The sequence below is a fragment of the Athene noctua genome, chromosome 11, assembly GCF_965140245.1.
Source record: "Athene noctua chromosome 11, bAthNoc1.hap1.1, whole genome shotgun sequence".
Lineage (NCBI taxonomy): Eukaryota > Metazoa > Chordata > Aves > Strigiformes > Strigidae > Athene > Athene noctua.
In genome coordinates, this window is record NC_134047.1 from 6,448,568 (window position 1) to 6,471,686 (window position 23,119).

General features: G+C 45.1%; 1 protein-coding gene across 5 annotated transcripts in view; it reads right to left on the bottom strand.

Annotated features, from left to right (window-relative positions):
* IL1RAPL2 (interleukin 1 receptor accessory protein like 2) overlaps nt 1-14,533 on the bottom strand; it is a 396,678-nt gene extending 382,145 nt beyond the window's left edge. The window contains exons 1-2 of one of the 5 annotated variants that reach the window (XM_074915420.1): nt 14,329-14,533; nt 2,170-2,270 (exon numbers count right to left, since the gene is read on the bottom strand). In XM_074915420.1, coding sequence (XP_074771521.1) covers nt 2,170-2,251 — 82 coding nt within the window. In that variant the 5' untranslated portion in view covers nt 2,252-2,270; nt 14,329-14,533. Of the gene's footprint in view, nt 1-2,169; nt 2,273-10,325; nt 10,384-13,422; nt 13,669-14,328 lie in introns of those variants that run through there. The other 4 variants (XM_074915422.1, XM_074915421.1, XM_074915424.1 and 1 more) reach the window with 4 other exon arrangements.
* Nucleotides 14,534-23,119: the final 8,586 nt, after the last annotated feature.

Consider the following 23,119-nt stretch of genomic DNA (forward strand, 5'->3'; position numbering starts at 1 on the left):
GTACCAGCACACTACTGTCACCCTATCAAGCAACGTGGTCTCATTGCTTCTTCATGCATTTGCCCAGCTGCATCCATCCACTATCTCTGATCTTCTACTTAGACAACAATACAAATAGTTAAAAGTTCAGAAGCCTCCAGAGCATCTGTGCCTTCACAACATACAACATTTAGCGAAGGCCCAAGCAATCAAATAACAGGACTTCATTTCTAAAGAGCTCTTTCAGAACGGGAGTCAAATTATCAATTTTGCTCCAAGTGCTGAAATCACAGAAACAGAAAATGTATTTCACACATAATGTAGTAGAAAAAGCAAAAAACCCAAAGTCAATAGTTTGCTTCACACAGCAACCTAAAAGTCGGCATGTATGACAGAATGAATACTGAAGGTGAAAACCAACTACGTGATCACATACTTACAAAGAAACTATAATTTTACTTTCTGTGCATTTTTCCCCTTCATCTTATACTCAACATATACCAACTCAATCAAATTAAAAGAAAAAGAACCCACTATTCACTAGTGAGTTATATTTAGCAATAGGCAGTTTAACATATTAAGGCATTTTTTCCCACCAGTACTCAACCTGAATTGATACTGTCAACAGTTGCCAATAACACAAGACATTCTGCAGAGTCAAAGAAAGCCAATTTAAAAAAATACACGTATACGTATATATAATTAAAGGTAAACTACCAGCTGAATGTAACAGGCCTGTTACTTCTCTAGGTGTGTACTTCTGATAAAGGAAATGCAAAGGCCCTTTCTTGAAGCCAGGTGGTGTTGCCTGGCATCAGTGACTCAAGGCTGCTCAGTGATACAGATTATGGATCTCATAGGGGTTCCCATCCAGGCCAGTAATGGCAGGTTTGAAATACAGGAACACCATTGCCCTTAGCAGAGTTTAGATCAAGCTCCGCCGTAGCCAAACCCCAATATACCCATGACTGCTCTCACAGGCACAATAACCACAACAAAGGCTGCAGACTACTTCGATTTAGCAACATCCATTTTATACTTTCTAGTCCAGCAGGAAGAAATCAGTCTAGCATCTGGTGGTTCCCAAATAAACACTTCCTAGCCTGGGACGTGACATCAAATTCTTTATAATAGATGGACTTTTCTCCTCCATTCTCAAGAAATGCAGAAATTAAACTTAAAATTGGCCACACCAACTAAAGTCAGTAATTTCAGTTTGTACCTGCACTGCTAAAAGTGTTGGCTGAAGACATTGAGGACGGTAAGATCAATGGAATCCCTCACATTTATATGTATAGCACACAACTAGTGGGAAAAAAATGAGTAAATTAACATGCAAGTTTAAAAGTACAATTTATCCTGCATCAGGTACCTGCCCACATACACAAGGCTCTAGCAGAGTAACAACACTATGCAACACTGCAGCTAACCTACCTGCCTGACCAAAGTCCTTCCAAACTCACAGCTTACTTGAGAAAGGCAAGCAGTCTCATGAAGTCATTCCCTTCGAGGGGGGAGAACTGTATGGACTAGAAGTCACTTTAGGCTCTGATATAGATGAAACATTACCCAGATAAAGTATCTGGAAGGAGATTCTCTTAACGCTTCTTTAAAGTATGCTTTTATTATTAGTGGGTTTCAAAAGCAGGTGTGAAGCTAAACCAACTCCCACTCCCTTCCACTGTCAGAATAATCAGGGATTATCTACCCAGAAAAGCTCTTCCCAGTTAACCCTACATGTGATCACACATACGGCTGCCATGACTTTTTGGAAGATGCCCTCACTTACAAAAAAAAAAAAAAAATCATCCAAATTTAAAAGTCACCACAAACCACAATCACAGTTAAGAAAATCTCTTAGTATGAGTAAAAAATAGGTTAAAACGATGCCAAAATCATTATTACCTTTGTGGGTTTTCAACCAGATCAACCTTTCAACCTTTTCTTTTCTTTTTTTAATAAAAGAAAACATAAGGACACTTTCAAATAGCATAAAGTCACATCAACAGAACATTATAACGAGAAAATTCATCCTGCAACATCTGTTAAGCAAACCATATTGGTTACGACTTTTTTTTTCAGAAGAGAACAAGAAATATATATGCAAAACAAAAAGCAGCCGTTTAAAATGCTTGATTGCATGAGCACTAGGTCCAGATTCAAAAATAAAAATATTTTGCCGTGACTTACCAGAATTTCTCTTTGACACGAGCTTCAAATTCACGCTGACTACAGTACAGATCACAAGAACCAAGAGAACAAGAGGCTTCATCTTTCACTTTCTGTGACAGCTGAAACGCAAACATATTATGAAGTCTGAATCACAGCTCTTCACTACAACAAAGCAGCAGCTACAGTTAAACATTTCTCAAAGAACTATTACAGGGCAATAGCTTAATCTAGTGACTTCTGGATCTATTTTTATGCAGAGGTAGGAAAACATAATGGTTCAAAGTAACCATCTATGAATAATTTATCTGTATCACACAAAAGGGTTGGGTTTTTTTAAATGAAACTTTGAAAATATTATTTTCCTTAAAAAAACACAAGACAACTGTTTATTTGAAACACTACGGGCAGATTTCTGTATGCTATTTAAGGGGGAGACCCTGATGGTAACAATTAGTTTTGTCTCCTACAAACAGGCCACATGTTTAAAAAAACTTCACATTGTTCAGGAAAAGATAGAGTAGGCTGTTCATGCAATTTCTCGCAGCAACTTTATTGTCACACTGGTGACCTTGTAAAAGCTCCTACAATGAATTAATGCTATTCCAGAGATTTCTGCCATAAAATGAGGTAGAGACAGGTTAACAGAATTCAGAAATCAATGAATGCAGGTCTTGGGATTCTTATTAAAAAGATAAAATTAGTCTATCCTGTGAACTTGACTACCTACTTTATATTATGTACATTAAAAGAAAGAAAAAATCTAGTTTAAAATTGTATTTTAAATTTTATGTAATTACTGGAACTAATTCTGTTTTCATTTACAAGTATGAGGTCACTCAAAAAAACATAGCAAGAGCAAACTGAGGCTCCTTATCTGCACTTAAAAACAGGTAGAACAAATCTGAACTCCATAAAGCCCATCTCTTTCTATATAAATCTCTCTCTCTCTAAATGAGAGAGAAACACTTAATTATAAACTAGAGTGCTCAAACATATGCTTAGCTTGAAGTCACAGGCCTCTAAGTGGCTTGATATATTTAGACTCCAGGAATTCATCTCCATATCATACACAGACTTTAGATCAGGACCCTTATTCTCAGATAAAGGAGGGCAATCATCTAGATCACTATGAAATTATTATTTGAGCCAAAAGATTCAGCAAACATTTTACAGCAGTTTCTTTTAAATAGAAATGCATAAAACTACCTGCATTAGTAGTTAAAACGAAGGCCAACGAAACTGAATCATTCCTTAAATGCTCCATCCGCCCGCCCAGCCCGCTCAGAGACACCCCCAGCTCTGGGACCAGCCCAGACCCCTGCAGCTCTGAACATTTGCTCAACGTGATAAACCAGCAAGAGGGTGCAATGTCCTGTGTTCACTGAAAATTATTCAATTTAAATTGAGTTTATTACATCAAATATTCTTCCCTTGTAATTTTACTACCAGCCTACTGTTGTGTGAAGAAAATGTAAGGAACCCTGTATCATCTTTTACATGATGGCATTTATGCTGCTATTCAATTATTTCAAAATTACCACTTACAACTGAAGTCTTCCCCTTCTCACCTTACCGAACTGTGAGCTATAAACAGTCAGTGGGTCTTCCCCCACCCTGAATTCTATATTCCCATGGGCACTTTATGCCTATCGATTCCCCACAGTAAAAGTGCTAAAGGAGTTTTCAAGGAATAATACATGCTGAAGGCTGTCTGACAGTGGTTAATGGCAGAATTAGTATTCACTCTTCCTTAACCTCTCCTTGGAGTACCCAAATCCTGAAACAAGCAAGGCCATCTTGACAAGAGAGCTTAAAGAAAAGTAATTGAACTAAATCTTTTGACAGATAATTGTAATGATGATGTTATGCTAGACTGATTTTCAAGTGTAGCTTTGCAAATTACTTTCTCCACTTTCCTCCCTTCAGTTATTACAGCTGAAGTACGTAACTCCTAGGTCTTTTTTCATGTGGGTCCCTCCATCCCCACCCTAGATGAGCTATGCTGCATTAAATACACTTAAAAATTCAAAGCAAGTTCTGCCGGCCAACATTAATGCTAAACATAGGGGAAAAAGCTTGGTTCTGTCAGCATTGATAGGAATTTCGCTTTTTGAAGCCCTGCCTCACCAAGGCAGTCAGTCTCTGTACCTACAAAAAATCAGGAAAATACAGCAGGAAAAGGGCAAGAAACTACTTCACCACACAGTCCTTCACAGCCTAACCCAGAGCCTCATCTTGTCACATCTGACACAACCCCACTAAAGCTGGCATGAAAATACACATCAGAGTTTGAGGTGTCATCTTCACCATCCTAGACATCCAACCAGAAGAAAGTACGATCAGTCACACCAGTGTGACCAGTGTCCTGAAGCAGCAGACAGCTATAGACAAGGCTGTTCAAACAGCCATATCGCAGATGATTTTTTTTAAACTACAATTTGACAAGGAACACGAGGTACAGTAGAAGATGTATTTCCCGTAGAAGGTGGTCAAGCAGCCAGAAAAGGGAAGGTTGCACGTGTCCAGGACAAAGTCTCTAAATTTGCTCGGGAGATTTCTGGGCATGAGCCTGCCAAGACTCCCACCATATCTCCCAATGGGACCAGCCTCAACTCCCTCCTCAGAGCCATTCACCCACCTGTCAGGCAGTGGGTTGGACTAGAGACCCAAAACAATCCTGTGCCAGACCACCTAGCACTTCTGGAAATAAAGGAGTGGGAGAGTGCTAGCAGGTCTATGATCTGATGAAGAACACAGATAAAACTGTGTTAGTTGGAAGAGATAGGAGATGGGATAAATCAGCTAACATTCCATACTGTTTTTCTATAACCAAGGCATTTTCCTCCTAACAGGGCCAATTTTGTCATTTGACAAACTTTCCCTTCACAGGCACCAAGGAGCTTTTTTTCTGTGAGTAGGGGCTCACAGCTGTAACAGGATCATAGTAGTATACTGGATACACTTCACAAGAGGGAGATCAAGTTTAGGACCATTCCCAGAAGAGTGAAGACGACAAGGATACAGAAATACCAATTACAGCTAATTAGCCCAAGATCACCAAGAGGAGGGGAGAGAGACACAGAATAAAGTGTTGTTGAGAAGGCTGAAAGAATCACTAAACTAGTTAATCTAGCCCTTGTTGTGACCTGCCAGGTTGCATTTGTATCGAGGTAAGTAAAGGGAGGTTGCTACCATTAGAGGGAGAAATGTAGAAGCAAGGTGTGACAACTTTATTCTCAATCATTCCACTGCTAACAAGGCCACCTCTCTCACACTGATGCTACAGACCCCAGACTTCAGGCAGCTTTCCCAGTTTGCTGTAAGCACACAGAAACTACAAGGGGACCAGACTGTGATGCAGCACAAATTCTGTTCTAACAGAAACTCTGACTCCCATATGCTGCCTAATACCCTTCACCTCTGTTGACAAACTTAGTCCTTTCTTCCGAGTCCTCAAAAAACAGGGCTTGGGAAATTGTGTCCATTTTCTTCATGTACTGCTTGCTGTCCTTCCGCATCAACTTCAGTCCACATAGCATCCCAGACTCAAAAGAATTTCAAGTGACAAGGTTAGAAGAAAGCACTTAGAAACAAGAAAGAAACTGGAGCATTAATATTCTCCACAAAACCCAGCACTGAGATTTCCAAGTTCCTACTTTAACTATAATTTAGTTTTGCTCTTCTACCATGAGCTTTGTTTATACAGTGTTCCTTTTTAAGAGAAAACAAGAAAATAAAAGCGGTACGTGTGTGCACTCGGGTACACGTCTGTACACTGACTGAGATTTGCTGACACACCACGAGGTTCTGGTTTCTCCACAGAAGCTGCAATGCAGAAGGTGCTCATTAAAAACAGCAGCCCACCTCTTTAGTGATTTCCAATCATCAGGTTTGTTGCTCAGAAATCTCACGGAAATAAATTATGGTTTTCACCACACACACAAAGGATGAAATGGCAATGGTAATGCTTTTGTTGTCTTTACAGTATGCTAGATGGTGACTTTGTTAATTTCTTTTCACATCATTTCCCCACTCCACTTTTTAAGGCTTTGAATTTTAATATGAACTCTCTCTCAGGTCTTCTCTCCTGCCAACACACCACCCTTTGAGCTGGCTTTTACTGCAAGATTTTCAGTCTATATAATATGCTGGATGGAAGCAATGCACAATGGGCACAAGTCCCTTTTTGTTGATACCTCAAACACAAACGAGAAAACATTTAAGATCAGAGATGCATGCTAGTTCAAATAACATATCTTCAGCTCTACTTGGGTCATTCAGCACTCTTCACTCTGTTGCTCAATGAGCATCTAAGAATATTTCATTTTGCCTAATTCACTGTGCATCTTCACCATCATAATCAGACACTTAAGTTGTCTAAATACACAATGAATGTTAATTCTACAAGGCAGTGTGCATTCAGCATTCACCTTGCTGGATTCGAGCCTCCATTGGCTCAGGTCCTTAACTAAATTCACATCTGGCTAATTCTCCTTGTTCAGCTGAAATTCTACAAGAAATCTAACACTGAGGTAAGCACGGAGGGAACCTGGCAGTGCTTGTGTTGTGCGAACTGGAAGTAACCAGTAACAATGAGACAACATCTAAAATGTCTGGGATTATTACTGGCTCAATAGTGTATCAGCTGCATGACAGCAATACAACAAGGAAAGACCAAGGTATTGTCCTGAGGAAGCAAAGGGACACAACTAAATACACTGAGCACCTGACAAGGTCACAACACCAATCTGTAATGATACCTCCAAAGGCCGCGTGTCTGGGTACAAAAGAAAAGAAACTGTAAAACTCACAGATCTTTTGTGATGTGAAGGGGGTAAACCCAGAATCTTATCAATTATTTCAGAAGAAACAAACAGCACCCTTAGGTGTTAACACTGATGTTTTGCCTGAAATATTCCAATGCTTCCATTAAAAAGTTAAGTATCTTCCAAATGACAACACAAAAGATACCAAGAACAGCATCTTAAAGCTTCAAAAGGCATCGTATACCATAACACCAAAACAAAATTTGGGCTTCAGTGGCAGGCACAAAAGAGAAATACTGTGGATGGTCTCTACACAATAACTTCTCCCCTTCTGGATGCATTTCTGTCTGCAACAAGTAGAGGTGATTTTAGTCATGTTAAAGCAGCAATCAGACTCAACACTGTGAGCAAACTGCCGGTTTGCCCCATAGAGAGAAAAACCTGAAAGCACTAACACAAGAACCTTTCCCTGCAAAAACTTTCCAATCCAATAGCTGCTTAAAATAGGTCTCATTTATGGCAAAAAATGAAGAGCGGGAAATGGAAAAATCCCCTGAAATAGTCCAAATACAGATAAAGATTCCAATATCTACAGAATCAAAATGCCAACCAGAAGGGTTAGCGATGAGTGTACAATACAGGCACTCATTTAAATCTCTACTAAGAAAATTCAACAAAAAACCTGAGCAGCCCATCTTAAGAGCTTCATGAACCAAAAGAGATAGAACTACTCAGCACTGATTATCAGCAGATCAAGTACTATCAGCTCACACCACACGCTGACCTCGATTCCCAAAGCAACTCACTCACACAGAATTCAAGTTCATTAAATCTTCAAATTGGATTTTAAATCCCTGAATCACACTCCTCCCTTACTGCAGCAACTCCTGAACTTGGAAATGCAGAAAACAACTAAGGAGGCACAAGAAGAACAACAAATGAGTGGGAAAGTTAGCTATTATTTTTTAAGCCTCATGCCCAGCTGCACCATCAATGATGTACTGATTCAGCACTACCCTGGATTCTACAGAGAACTATTGTTTTAGCCTTAACTTTGCAATATTCTAACTACACATCCCAGGATATATGGAAATGCTTGTCCAGTATCACAGCTTTTAAATCTGAGTAGTCCAGGCCTTTTATAGACATTCAAAGTGAAATACGTGTTGTGGGAGAAGGATTACGGCTGTACTTCAAGCCCTCATGGTTTATGAGGTCAAAATAATGGATCTATTAATTTACAGCCTTTTTTTCCCCTAGAGTAGGAGCTATTAATATTCTACATATATTTACTTCTGCAGATTGTGGTTTAATCAATACAGTACTTGAGGCAACATGAAGTACCGTAGGCAATGTAAAGACTGTCAGACCCAGAGAGTTTAGGTTTACAGAGTGGGGCTTAGCCTCTTACCACTTTGCAGAAGTACTTAAAAGATTACAGAAAAGCCAGCTGAGGGAGAGAAGAAAATGTGAACATGGTCTACACTTGGAAAACTAAACATGTACACTAGTCCTGAGGAAAGGGAAGTGATTTTAAGAATCACCTTAAATCACCCTAAGTCCCAGAACTGACGCAGCTACAGCAAGACAGTTCGCAAAGCAGAGTAAGCTGCAGCACTAATCACAGCCACACGAAGGGAAAGAGGAGCCCCTGCCACAGATGACCACACATGCTTCCCAGGGCCAAGGCAGCTGCTGAGCTCTGTTCCAGAAGGGCAGACTTCTCCTAGGCTGAGATGAACTCGGAGGCTACTCTCTCAGACCCAGCCCAGCCAGCCTGCCCTCTGCTGCAGAGAAGCTCTGCTCAGGAAAAAAGGACACTGACCCCTGCTTTTCAGGTCTCCAAGGGAAAAAAAAAAACAAGTTCCTGATAAGAATTCTTAGGCTTTGGAGTTGCTGCTAAACCCTGTAAATTCTGGAAAACCCATGGTTTGACCTGACTCCAGCTCTTCAGTTGCTAACACCACTGCTCAGGTTGTGGCCTTTTTCCCCTAAGTGCTTTAGACTATCTTGCCCACGATCACAGGCCTCCTCTGCAGAACTTCAACCACCAAAGAGGCAGACATTTCAGATTTAAAGAGATGGGAAAGGTCCATTCTCACCCACACCAATTTCAAAACTCACTCGCTGCTCTTACATCGATAAGGAAGCCTGTCCAATTCACAGCAGCCTACGCAAGAGCATTATTAAGCCAAAAGATTAGATGCTTTGCTTCTTTCATACTCATACCAACCTTGCTCCCCAAGCAGCTTTTGTAGAAAAGCTATTAAAAATGGAGAGACAGACAGTTCAAAGAGAGGTCTCAATCCTGAAAGATAGCATATCCCTCCTCTTCCCCTCCACACTGCTTCTCTCATTCCCCTTGCGTTCCTCGAGGCTCATTACAGAGGTGCTCAGCACAAAACAGAACTAGATTTTAGACTGGGCTGCCATCTGCATGCTGAAACGTTCCCTGCTTTTATAGAGAAACTGCTTTTACAGCGTCTTAAAACAGTTCTCTTTCCAGGACCACATAGAAGATGCACTGCAGTCATTACAAGTGTCAGCCGTATTGACTTTATATCTGCTCCCATATACATTCATACCTCTGCAATATTTACACAATAACAATATTTGCACTATTCATGGCAAACCTGGGCCACATTCTCTCCTGCACATTAATGAAACAAGCAGCGAGAGAACACAACTCTGCATGCGATGTGCTTAGAATTTCATTCCTTGATCTCCTTCATGGCCACATGCTTCCCTAACTAATACATGAAGCTCAAAGACGACAGAATTAACAGAAAAAGATGACATACCAGCTGTTACGCTTCTTAGAAGACACTCTTCCAGTTTTCCACTTAGAAAACACAGTTCCAGAGAAGCGAGACAGGGCACCCTGCTCTGCCATCAGGAAAGGCAAGTTGCTGTCACTGTACTCGGCACCATCTCACAGTACCTTAAAGTGATCAGTATATTCCTGATGAGGAATGTTTTTCCCTTACATAACCAGAGGCTAGCCTTTACCTGTATGCATTTTGCCAGATTTGTCCAGGTGAAAATAAGAATTTAATTAAGTAAGCAAACAAACAAACTCCCCAGAATTTGAGAATGATGAAGAACTGCTTATAGAACATTAATTCCACATATTTAGTGGAAATCTTGTAAACAATGGGGCTCTGCTCTGGTGCAGATGAAAATAAAATTAGGTATTTTATGTGCTCTGGAATTGCTCTTCCAAATAGACATCCTTGTTAATTTAACTGTTACATAAAGCAGTGGGAAGAGGGGTGGAAGGAACTCTCTTCCTGTAGTGCTTTTGGGGTGCAAAGGGGCTGGAAAGGAAAGTATTAGCCAAACAACCTCTGCAGAAGTTTCTAACACGCAGTCCCTCTCCCACCAGCTTTGCCACTGAGCACAACATACCTCTCAGTCCTCCACCAATTCCAAGGGGGGCTTTCCTAGGTCAAGCACCAGATGCCAGAAGACACCCTGACCATCAAAACTAGCAAAAAAATTTCATTATTTTCAGCAAGGGCAAGATCTCTTCTTTTTTTGTCTTCTTTTCAAGGCTGTTTAAAGGAAGATTTATTTTTAGTTAGACACCTAAAAAAGCAAATGGCCTCTTAAAGTGCCTCTTATTTTGTGATACAGTTTAAATGTTCACTTCCCTTTCCAGCACTAAAGACCTCCTGATAAATAGCTCAGCCTCACATTGTTTGAGGAAGGCTTAGAAATGGAGAGCAGACATGGTTTCCCATACAGCCCTTTAAGGCTGTTTAATAGCTGTTCACGATTTAGCATCCCTTGATATTTTCAGCTTGAGCCTTAGTTTGAAGTGAGAGATTACTCAGAGCCCAAATGTTTTGGAGAACAAGAAAAGTCCATACATTATAAATGCTTTATCTGCACTTCTTATTGTGACTACAAATTCTCAGCTCTTTCCCTCAGACACACAGGTCACAGCCCGGGCCCCAGCTGTCCCTGGCAGCTTCCCACCTCCGCCAGCCTCCAGCCAGCAGGGATGCACAGGGCACAGACATGCTCCTTGGGACTTTTTCTCCGGTCCCACAAGTGCATCTCAACCCAGGACATAGAAAATTTTGACCAAACAACCTCTCTCCTTCCCAATGACACATAAAAGACACTCTTCTATGTAACTTTAACTGGATAATTGTAACACGTACCCTTCTCTCCCCAGGAAACAGTTGCCAACAGTCAGATTATGAATTCCTCCACCTACACAAAGAAACCAACTCCCTTTACAGACTTATCCCAGCCAGAGAGCCTCACCTGGATGCCCCTGTCATCTCCAAGCAGGCAGAGCATCCCAAGGGGTATGGGCCTCATGTGGTGTCCCCATTTCCTCCCCAGCAATCTCCAGCAGCCTACCTGCCTCTCTGCTGGGCTCCTCACATACTGCCTCCTTACACAAGCTGCCTGTTAACTTCCACAGGGAACTGAAGGCAGTTCCTACACCTCCAGACACACACCTTTAGACCCTCCGCGGCTCAAGCTTATTGTATGGTGGCAAGGCACAACACCCAGGAGATCCAGAGCCCAGCAAGTGTGCTCCTACCTGCCTCTGCTTCCTCGCTTCTCTGCAGCCTTCTCTGGGCTTACGGCTGCGAAGTCCAGCTTCTCCTGAGGCCCAGGCCTCCAGCCTCCATCAAATCTGGAAACCTCCTCTTCCCTCTCCCACACCACCAGTCCCTACCTGATCAGAAGTGAACTGTACCACAAGAACAGCCCTTCTGCCGAGCTCACCTTCTCCCCACCAGTCTATGAATCCCTCCTGACCCTCTCATGCTCTTTTTTGATCTGACATCTGTTTGGAGAGCAGCCAGTCGCCCCACACTGGTTTCCAACAGCTTCACCTACTGCACTGCTTCAAAGTGCAGCCACTAGACTGGCAGCCCTGGCAATTAGAAGGCTTTCCATCGCTCCGCTCTGCGAGATACGAAGCAGTTCAGACAAAGCTGGCTGATGCCACATATGCCAGGGGCTCCAGCAATTGTGTGCATGCACTAAAACTGACTAAAGTTGGCTAAGTGCAGTAATGTGGCACACCTGGTCTTTTTTTCTTACCTCTTGTGCAAGCAAATCTTCCTCCACTCTCTCTCCCCCCCCACCCCTCTTTTACTGCTAAAGCGTCAATCACCAAACAATTTGAAGACAAACCTCCTAAGAACTTCCAGGTACTGTGAAAGTAAAAGGATGGTCTGCAGAGAACTCTTGTATAATAGCCTTACAAACGGAACAAGCAAAGATTCATCTCTCTCTCCTGTGCTCACCTGCAGCCCAAGCAGGAGGGTGAGTGTAAGAAGTCTTACTATCAGCTAATGTCCCTGCACGTTCCCAGCTGAGCACCCCTCCCCGGTACCCAGCAGCAGGCCAGAAGCGCACGCACACCCACACACGCACTGTACGCGCTTTCCAACATCCCTGGCCACCGGCTCTAGTTCAGCATAGGAAGGTCCCCTCTCGCAGACTCGGATCTGGAGCACGCTGGAGGTGCAAGCTGCTGCCTAGCAACACAAGCACTCTGCAGGGAGGTCGGAACACAGCCCCGTCCTCCCGCTGCAAGAGGTCTCCTGTGCACAGAGAAACACCCTCGGCAGGATGCGATCCTTAGTAATTTCTTGGAAAGCCATCCTGCACATCACTAATTACAACCCCGGCTTAACCACAGGTTTGCCAAATCCTGAAGAGCACTGCCTGTGCCTTGATGAACAGCCGAAAGTCTTCACTTCTCACGTTGGCTGTGCGTGCATTACACCCCAGTGGTTCACAGAGCCCAGAATCCCAAACATCCCAGCCCGTCCCTCCACCTCCCCCTCAGCCGCTTGTCTACTGCAAAACAAGAACTTGAGACTGTGAGACAGCTTCCTCCTCGGACCCACCTCCTGCCTCTGGCCTGGCAGGAGCAGCCCTCAGCCCCCGTCTCCGCAGAGCTGGCCCGCTCCTACCCGGGGAGGGAAGCCCCTTGCCACGTGCTGCACAGAAGCAGGGCAGGCAGTCACCGCTCTCACAGCCGGGGTAGCTGACAGATACCACGGACCGACAGGCAGCTGCACAGTGCTATCCCTGCTAAGAAATAACGTCCCTCTTCAAGCACCGACAGCAAGCGTTTGGGGCGAGTGCCTCTCGGGCACGAACGCTGCCACTCACACGGCGCCCGGGCACCCCCAAGCTGCCCTTCCCCACCACCCTTCCCCGCTCCTGCGCAGGCAGCGGCTCACCCCGCCCTGCACCCACCTCTAACAATTCTCTGAAAACCCTCAAAACTAGATGCACCCTGATGGTAATAGCGTAACAGCCGCAACCCCCCACCCCACACACACACACTCTACAAGTGTGATTTTTTTAAATAATCGGGATAAAACCAAGAGAGTATAAACACTGCAAAGGAGCACGAGAAAGTGCCCGTTCCTGCCAGGATGTTTTTTTCCTCACGGTACAAGCCTAAGTGTGGGTGTCAGCCCAACGGGAGCAGAGGTTGCCCAAAGCACACAGACCTTACCGTAACTTTGAGAAACTGCAGCTTACGGCATTTTCCGCTAGAAACTTTAGGTTCTTTGAATCTTGGCAAAGACAGCAATCCAGAGTCAGGCTCTTCAAAAACAGCCGCTTCATCAATCGCCTGAGACAGGTTTCATGCGCTTTACCAGGTTTCCATCAAACCCCAAACGAACCTAGAGAAGCCTTATTACCCCAAAACTTCCGGAGACAGCGAGAGCTTTCTGAGCCGCCCCTCGCTCCGGACACCATCGCCGAACCTCTGAGCAGCCTCCGAAGAACCGGCACTTTTTCAACACGTTCCACCAAGCCGCAACATCCCAAGGAACGAGTCCTCGCGTGGTTTTATTTCAAATCCCCGGCAGTACCGCTTTTCCCGGGAAGCCCCACGCGGGTTCGCGGCGCTGAGTGAGAGCCCCTCGACACTAACCGAGCCCTCCCTTCGCGAGAGAAAAACACTTCTGGCGCCTCCACCGCCGCGGGGCCCGATCCGGGGAACGGCGGAGCCGCCGCGCCAACACGGACAGTCCCGGCCCCCCGCGGCCGCTCTCCGAGGAGCCCCGCGGGCGCACCGGGACCTGCGCGACCCGCGCGGCGGCGGGGCGGCCCCGGGGGCAGAGGGGGCGGCCGCCCGGGAGGGACGGAGCGCAGCCGCAGAGCGGGGTTCCTGCCGGGAGCCCCTCCGGAGCGCCCCGGCAGCAGCAGCGGCGGCCCCGGGCTCCCCCCGCCCTTCCCGGGGCTGAGGGAGGGAGGCGGCAGCAGCCGCCCCGCAGCCCCGTCCCGCACCCGGCGGGGACGGCACCGAGGGGATACTCGTTACACCCGAACTTTTTTTTTTTTTTCCTGAGGGAAGATTTTTTTAAAAAAAAAGAAGAAACCGCCGCGAGCAGCGCTGCGCGGCAGGGCTCACCTCCTCGGCGGCTCCTCTCTAGGACTCCATGCCGCCGCGGCCCCGTCCGAGCCCGGCGGGCACCCGCCGCGGAGGCAGCGGCAGCTACGTGCGTGCGGCCGCCGGTACCGTTCCGGGGGCGGCGCGGGCCGCCCGTCTAGGCGGAGCGCGGCTCCCCGCCGCCGCGGAGGAGCGGGTCTGTCCCCCCGTCGAGCCGCGGGGAGCGGAGCGGGACAGCGCTGCCCCCCGCGCCGCCGCCGACGGCCCCGCACGCGGCAGGTGCGCCCGCCCGCCCCGCGCTGAGAGACGCCGCAGCGCCCCCTGGCGGCCGCGCCGCACCGCTGCCCGGCCCCGCTGCCCCCAGCCGGGCCCCGGGGCCTCCCCGCCGCCCCCCCGGCCCCGCGGCGGCAACCGGCCGCCCCTAACGCCCCGTCAAGGCCAGACGGGGAAGGGGCCGTCGGCACCAGCAAGGGAGCCGTGGGGCCGCGCGCGGCGGAAGAAACGTCCCAGACAACGTCCCGAGGAAGCGTCGGCAAAGGGCCGTAGGAAGGGTAAGTCGGTGCCTTCAAGCCGGGACTTGCAAGGCTCAGATCAGAAAAGGCGGCGCTGAACAGCCCCGGGCCGGTCCCCGCGGGCAGTGCCCGCCTGCAGCCGCCACGCGTTGGGCACCCCTCGGGCGCTCAGCCCCGACGGCGCCCGCCCGCCCCCCCGGGCCCGCTCGGCCGCGGCTCTGGCCTCTCCCGCACAACTCGCATCAGTTCGGCTTCAGCGGAGAGAAAACCCCGGGCCGGGGGTTGCAGCATTTGCGCTAAACTGGGAGAAGCCTCTTTCAAACCCCCTGCACGTTTCCGTGCTGTCATTAGCTCCATTTAACCAGACTGCCTTGAACTGGACCAGGTTAAGTTTCTCCTTCCTAACTCTGCTTCTGACATGGCACATCCATGCTTCCTACAGCATGGTAGTGTTATTTTTAGTTTCCCTGTGCTGCTTTTTATTCGCTTTTAAATATCTTAGAATAGCTCCATGCAGAATATAATCTGCTTCTGCATTTGGCTCAGATTCACAGGAGGACCCAGTTTTGTTAGGCAACTGCAATATCAGCAGAAAAATCATGGGCCCGATTTCTTCCAGGGCACTTCGTGCTCATGTAAGCCACATGACTTCACGATGCCAGCGCTTGGACTGACTCGTACTGTGTCACAGGGTGTGCGATCGTCACTCCTGCACGTGACCCCTGCGAGGCTGCAAACACCGAGCACCGTGGCAGCGAGAGGCTCATCACCTAAACACGCGAGCGGCATCCTGCCACTCACAGGAAAACATCTTCTTTGGGAGACCCTCACCAGAGCAGTTCGGGTCCCCTCAGCATCCTGCCCTCGAGCCAGGGTGGCTGAGAACCAGATCCTGCCCAGTCACACACAGCCCGCATCACTGTCAGCATCTTTACAATTATTGATGTCAAAGCCAAGAAAACGCTCTGCTCTGCTTTCGGATTTTTATTGCATATGCAGAGCTGACAATTAGCAACCTTGTCTTGCTACCCATAAACAAAGCAAATCTGAACTAGATGTCATACAGGGACAATGAATGTAGCAGCAGTTTTAGTCATTTCTCTTGAGTACAACCATCCTTTAAAACCTCCTTTGACGTGAGGAGGTGCTGTGGACAGCCGGCGTCCGGCCACGTTGTTCTGCAAGGTGAGGCCAAGAACAATCAAACGCAGCGACTTTTCGCAGTCCCAGCCGTAGGGAGGGTCAGGCACACACAAGGTATTCCTATATACAGTAAATGAGCAAAACTATTGTAGTGCAGGAATGTGACAAAAATCAATAAACTAGCCCATTTTTACTGCCTGTGTAAATCTTCTAACTAATTAGAAAGGGTCAATATGTTTCCAGGAGACCTTGCTTCTCCATGTGACATAGACTTCTTCACCAAGATGCTAATACCTTTGCTGCAATTTATAACCTCTGACACTTCATCTACTCTTTCATTTCTCCTGGCATGATTACAGTATAAAAGTGCTATTTTTTAAATTATTTATCAAGTCACTTACTAAAGTCACTTTTTAGCTGAATTAAAAGATTAAAAGCCCAGAAATAAAATATCCCATGGACTTTGAAATATACACTTAGGTGAAGCTGTATTTAATGATACCTTGGATTTATATTTGAACTTTAAATTAATAGATAAAGCAGTATCGTTAGACATTCTTCACCATTTTATAATAAGTCAAAACCCCTTAATTATTTTGCTACTCTATATGAATGTATACATTATTCATAAAAAAGAGGGGAATATACCACTGACTGAATTTTTTTAAAACTAATTTTGTTTGCTTTATTCTGATGTCATCTCAGCCCATTCTGAAAAATAATCCATTTCACAGACAAGAGTAATATGATATACAGCTGTCAGTCTTTAGGTAGGCTCAGTAGGAATGAAAAGGGGAATGTGTTACTAATGGAGTTGAATACAGAGCAGAAGAGATCAGCCTTCTGAGGAACTGTAAGAACAGCCTGCCATGCTTCAAGCTTTACACTAATTTCTGATGTACCACTAAAGAAGTAATGAGACCTGTTTTGGCCTTTGTTTCTGACCTTTTTTTTTAATACATGTTACAAAGCAGGCTAGGGACCCCAGCTAATACATCCCAGGTGCACTGTGTGTTGTAGATACGCACAGAAAGAACAGAGAAAAATGCAGTTGACAGTGATAAAAATGGAAGAGAGAAAAATTATTCACACTGTCATACCTGTCTATGCTAGAAAGGGATGTCCAAAGAGACTGATGAACTTTGGCAATGTCAAGCAGTAAGTCTGTGGAGAGCCAGGAACTGAAAGCATCACCTCGAATCCCATTTAGTTCTTCGATCCTTAATTTGTTAAATCTCACCATTCTTTCTGCTAACCAAATTATTTCATGATGGGCTGTTCAAAGGTTTTAATCCAATGCCAGAGACTTGAGTGAAAAAGACTCTTCTCCACTGACTTCAGTTAGCTTTGGAAGAGCCCCCAGGTACTCTTTCGTAATCAATTTTAATCAATCTCTGCATGGACTCACCCACATCCCTTACAATTAGATTGTGGCCAGACATCCTCTTCTGACTTGCCACCAGCAGAGGCTGTCCTCCCAGCTGCTCTTTTCTCGCCTGCCAAGGACTGATGGATCTGCCGATTGAGTGCCTCGCACTCTGTCCTGCTTCAGTCAGGTAAGATAGGTTTGACTTTAAACAGCAGACTTTGAAGAGCTCCCACCTGAGCAGCTTGCTTGGCAGAGCTGGGGTATGAATTAAGCAGTCTCCAGCATGAATAGGGTAATTTGGGGGGCATAAATTATGCTAATAAACCCTACCACTAACACAGCGAGTTCCAGAAGGGGCCATCGTCTGTGGCTGTGATCAGGAGACCCCCAGTCTTGCCATGAACCTCTGCTTCTGAATCTACATGATTCTCACATCTTTCTTGCCTGAATGGGAAGATGACAGGATGAGAGAATTTACAGCTGTGTAAAGTCCCAGTTATTGACTTTATGTCTAGTCTTTTGTATATAGCAGCAGAGATTCAGGTCTGATCTTTGAGAAATATGGCCACACGTGAAAACTATGCATGGGGGTGTGTATGCATCTGCTCAGAAGAGACCCTGCAATGACCACCATAAGCAAGAGGAAATAAGGCTGAAAGCTAAGGCCAACTCTCCAAAAACACTATCAATCCTTCCCAGAAATTAATTTCAGCAGACAGTGATGCAAAGCTGATAGATAACCCTGTTGCGGCCGGGTGCAAGCATCCAGCGTGACGATGGATGAGGTGTGTAAGTGTGGAGTAAGATGATGATGATGATAATAAAAATAATAATAATAATAATAATACCAGGTGACAATGACAGACCTGCAGGGCTGCAAACCTGCAGATGCTACAGCACATCACCAACTCCCATGCTGCATCCACCAGCTCCAGCCCCGCCGCGTCCTGCTGCCCAGGGCCCCGTGCTCTCCGCAGGCTGCTCTGCCAGCAGCACCCACGCTGCTGGAGCAGAGAGAGGCGGAAGTGCTGATCCACAAGGATGTGAGATGCTGATGCTGCAACAGCAGAGCATGGAAGGGAGCTCATCACAGAGAGACTTGGCAGGGCTGCGTTTACACGGGACAAAAGCCAAAGCAGAGAGCCTGTTGTGAAAGGAACAAGGAGGACATCGGCGGCCAGATAACACTGGAGGAAGGATTAGCTACAGGAGGGAATACGCTGACAAGGAGAGAATCCTGCCTGGCTGGTAGCAGCCATGATTCTGATCACCACTTGTCAGGAGATAAACATAGAGCTGCATAGTAACGCATTTCCAGTTCAGCTCTGCAAGGAGGGAGTTCTAATAGGGTGCCAATTCCCTTCAGTTGGAGGGACTTGCACAATAATGTCACTGCTGTTGACTGAAGTTGCACACAGACAGTATAAAGCAGCAGTAAATGCCAAGATTTCAAAAATCATTTTGCATCTGACTTTCTCCTGGGTTATTTCAAGTGAAAGATAAATCTTCCAAGCCGTAATCTTATTTGATACCAACAACATACACAAGTAGTTAAGTTTGGAATAGGGTAACTTTCTTGCTTTTATGCTTGAAAGCTGAAGATAAAATTATTAAGCATTTTGCATGTACGGAGTGTAAGAGAAGTGACTGCTCTGCATAAGTATATGGTTTGGAAAATAAGAATTCCCTTCCCCAAAGAATAACACCACAGGCTTACAGCAGAAGTAACATCTTCATGCAGCAGGCATTATATTTTTGTAAAAAGACACAGCATATTGACTATTTAGCTGTCTCTCTTGACTGACCAACAGCTGAAATGGAAGCACTGTTTGGGATTAATTAAAATCAGACACAAATCCTAACTTTGCCTTAATCCAGGCAAACAACTATGAAGCTTATTAGGGAAACTGCTCAAATGGAGAGACTTTTTCATGTGCAGAATAGCTGGTGGAGCAGGAATGTAAAATCCACTAACAGATAGTGGAAGTATGCTTCCATTTCCCATTGGGAAGTTCTGAGACCAGACTAAGACAAATGCTGCCTTTGACTGTTTATTTCACTTTTTGGTGGGAGAACCAATAATCAGCTAGAAAAAGGCAAGGGGGTGGGAGGAGTAAAAATAATTTGAACACATAAACTCTCGTACTGTGATTTCTGTCCCCTGGATGGGATGTAGCTACACAAACAACTGATTCGGCAGTTCTGAGACCTCTTGTGAGCACCAACACCATCCTAAAGCAGATCAGCTCCTAACAACAGAAAAAAGTCCTCCCTCAGCCTCTCATTTCTCCTCCATCCCCTTTTCAGTTGTGCTGTATCTACCAGCAAAACTGTGGTTGGCAGAGACAGAGACAAAAGATTAAATGCAAGTTGTGCTGCTTCTAACCTGTGGGATTTAGAGAAGCTAATCAATGTTGGATTCACTTGTACTCCACAGAGCATTTTTGTTTGGCAGTATCTAATCATAATTGCAGAAAACCCACTGCAATACAGAGTTTGGCAAACTCATCTTGGAACAGCTCATTCGGTGCAAACTTAGATTATATTTTAACTTCAATGATAAGAAATAACTGAGAAGATGACAAGCACGGTTAGTTTTAGATGCCACAAGCTGAGGAAAAAGAGGTAAGTTACCTAAAACGATCTCATCATTTTGTAACTTTGTCCTCATAAAATGCAAATTTCTGCAAGTGGATGGTTTGAAAAACCTAGTTTAAAAAGTTAAAAGAAATAAAACCGAGAAATCAACAAATACTGATGTTGATCTTCTATGTTTTTCTATTACAGATTTCTTTTTCCCTCTCCATTTTTTGATGGTGCTTCTAGAAAGGAAGAAATTAACACAGCACTTTCTTTGCTTCTTTGTGTTTGTAGCAAACAATAGAAACTTTAATCCTGGTTGTAAAATGCGTCCTATTTTGCATTTCTGTTCTGCTTAGATTATCATACTTCAGGCCACAGAATGGACCAAATCATAACAATGAAGTGAAGGGTACGACAAATGGTCTGAAACTCTGGACTGAGAGCAAAAAAACACAAATTACTTTTCTGGACAGAAACTACACATATTTGGGGTAGCTTATATTTAGCTGAATAATGGACTTTCCAGGTCAGCTGGCAAAAGGAAAAGAAAAATGTTTCAGATGAAAATGAAATGGAGTTTCAGGGCAGGGGAGAAATATGGTAAAAATAATAATAATCAACTTTAACTGTTGTTTCATATCTTTGTTCACAGATAGATAAATTGTGTCTTAAACCTACATACCTGGAGCATACTGTAAACAAGTGTCTCATTTTTCAAGTTGACCAGCACCATTACTAAAATGTAAAGTTCAAGGTTACATTCTAGAGTCTGGGGTTTTTGCTTCCCAAAAAGGTATCTGGGCTTCAACTCAAGCGGAAGCACTGGGCTAGCCTGACATGCAGAAAAGGAGCATTTTGCTGTTCCCACTGATGTCTGCACAAGGGTCCCCCCTGGCTCTGCGCACTCCCGTGCTGCCAGAGAGCGCAGACAGAGCCAAGCTGTGAAATGACCCCGCGCTGCGTAGTCTCAGCAGCACAACTCCCGGTTAGGGGAGCTCACGCCAAGCCCCGGGCAGGGAGGGTTGGAGAGGGGACCTGCAGGACTCTGGCTTGGCTCCTCTGAGCACAGCCCTCGGAGGCAACGGGCACAGCGAAGAGGCTCACGTGCCAAGACCCTTTCTCAAGCCCTCGCTTCACCTGGAGGGCAAACATAGCAATAAAGATCCTCTAGCTTTTATGCAACATAGTATTTGATGGAAAAGAGGTTCCTTTGTTTTTCTGAGGTGTACATACATGAAGTACGTTTGGCAAGAGAAAGGTACTCCACACTTACAGACCTGCACACCCACCCGTTCACCTGCCAGACGGCTCCAGCATGACCTGTGCAAGTAGTCCTCTAATTTAGCACATCAGTAATTCAATTCTGATGTCAGTATTTCCAGGTCTCTTTAAGCATTACTGACCATATCCTATAAATGAGAAAAAAAAAAAAAAAAAAAAGCTGCCAAACATATTGGCAGCAGTCAACAACGCAAAGATATACTAAAGTCCTTTTTCCAGCCTTACCTGTTTTAACGCCCGGTAATAAACACTTTTTAGGACATTTGTTTTCAGGCTGTGTCATCCTCTGTGGTTCGTGCATTCAAAGTCACTGAATTCCCCTCTCCCAGTACATCTGTGAAGAGAAACATTTATGGAAATAAATGGATATGGTTTAATCTCAAATTCAAAGACTAAACAGTGGCTTTAGATACAGCATTTGGGGGGGGGTTTCACTACGCCTAAGCCAGTCCTGCCCTCCAAGCTGTCAGTGAGTTCATTTCCTCAAAAGCAATGAGTGTTATCAAAGACAAAAAACCAAAACAAGTCAGTGAAACTGGAGCTAATGGCTTCAAAAACACCTTTGATTGCCAATGCTTTTGGCTTGTGATAACATAGTGATATTCTACATTTGGTTTGAATTTTTGTAAGAAGTTGTTTACTGTATTTCAGACTTGAAGGTTTCTTACCTATGTAAATATGCCACTACTTGGAAATACTAAGCACATTAGAGTTATACGCTGTCTTAACGGGAACAGAACATGCATGCTGAAACTACTTGCTTCATTTTTATTTTGAGTATTAATATTCCCTGGCAGAAAACAGAAGGAAGACAAGTGCATAGGTATGTCTGCTCCATGCAGGCACATACTGCCCATGCCCTCCAGCCTCCACCTCCATCAAACCTCCAGTGTGCACCTTCCATTGAACTGCTTAGGGCCAGAGGCACCTCTTGTACTTCCAAAATAAAGAAGCCACTATTTGGAAACCAACATACAGCACCAGTCGACTGAGCAGAGCAGGCATGTCAGTTGTGTTGGAATTCAAATAACCGCAGCTTTGGAGCAGGCACATCAGAGACAGCCTTAGCTCAAGTAGCAGAATCACAGCATTGACTTCAAGCTCTTTGTAAGATCCAAAGAAACAGCCTTTGTAGTGTAAACCTGACAGTCTGAAACCTACTGAGAAGGGAACATGTCCCAGGACTCAAGAAGACGGCAGAGGCTGGGAAACAGGGACCTCTTTGCTGAACTAGGGAACAGTATGAAGAAGAGTCAAAGTAGCTGTGGGAAACAGTGGGGTGATGGGGACGTGGTAAAAACAACTGAAAAGTGGAGCACAGAGTGCATCCTGGTGGAGAAACCCCAGTCAGCATCTCCTATGATCATAAGAAGGGGCATGGAAGCAGATCAGGTGTAAAACTGAGTGAAAATCATGCTTTTGGGGAGGATTCTGGCGATCAGCATGTCTGGTGAATCCCAGAGAGGTAATTCATTAAAAGCCCTCAGGTTGCCGGAGCTGCTCAAACACCCCACCCCGTGCAACAAACTCAACAACACTTCTCTGGAGGGATGAAGCCAGACTTGGTCAAACACTGAACTCTGCAAACACCAAGGGAAGCAGAGGGTGCATCTGGGGGCAGATGGGAACAGGGGCAAGAAAAGAGTTATAGGAAGCACCATAATTTTACTAGAGATGCTGTGAGGAAGACTCAGTTTAAAGACTACTGCAACAATACATTCAAGAGCAAGTCTGACTTGAAAGTTACAGATGAATAATTGACAGCTTTCTGAAGTACATTTTAAGTCCAGTTCCCTTCCTAAATCCTTGTGTTAAATCCCTGGACTCAGTGCTTCAGAATGGCAATGCTTTGCCTATCGAGGGTACCCTGGAGGTTGCTGTCATTTCCCAGTTCCTGAGAGGGACTAAGATGGTGTCATGGTCT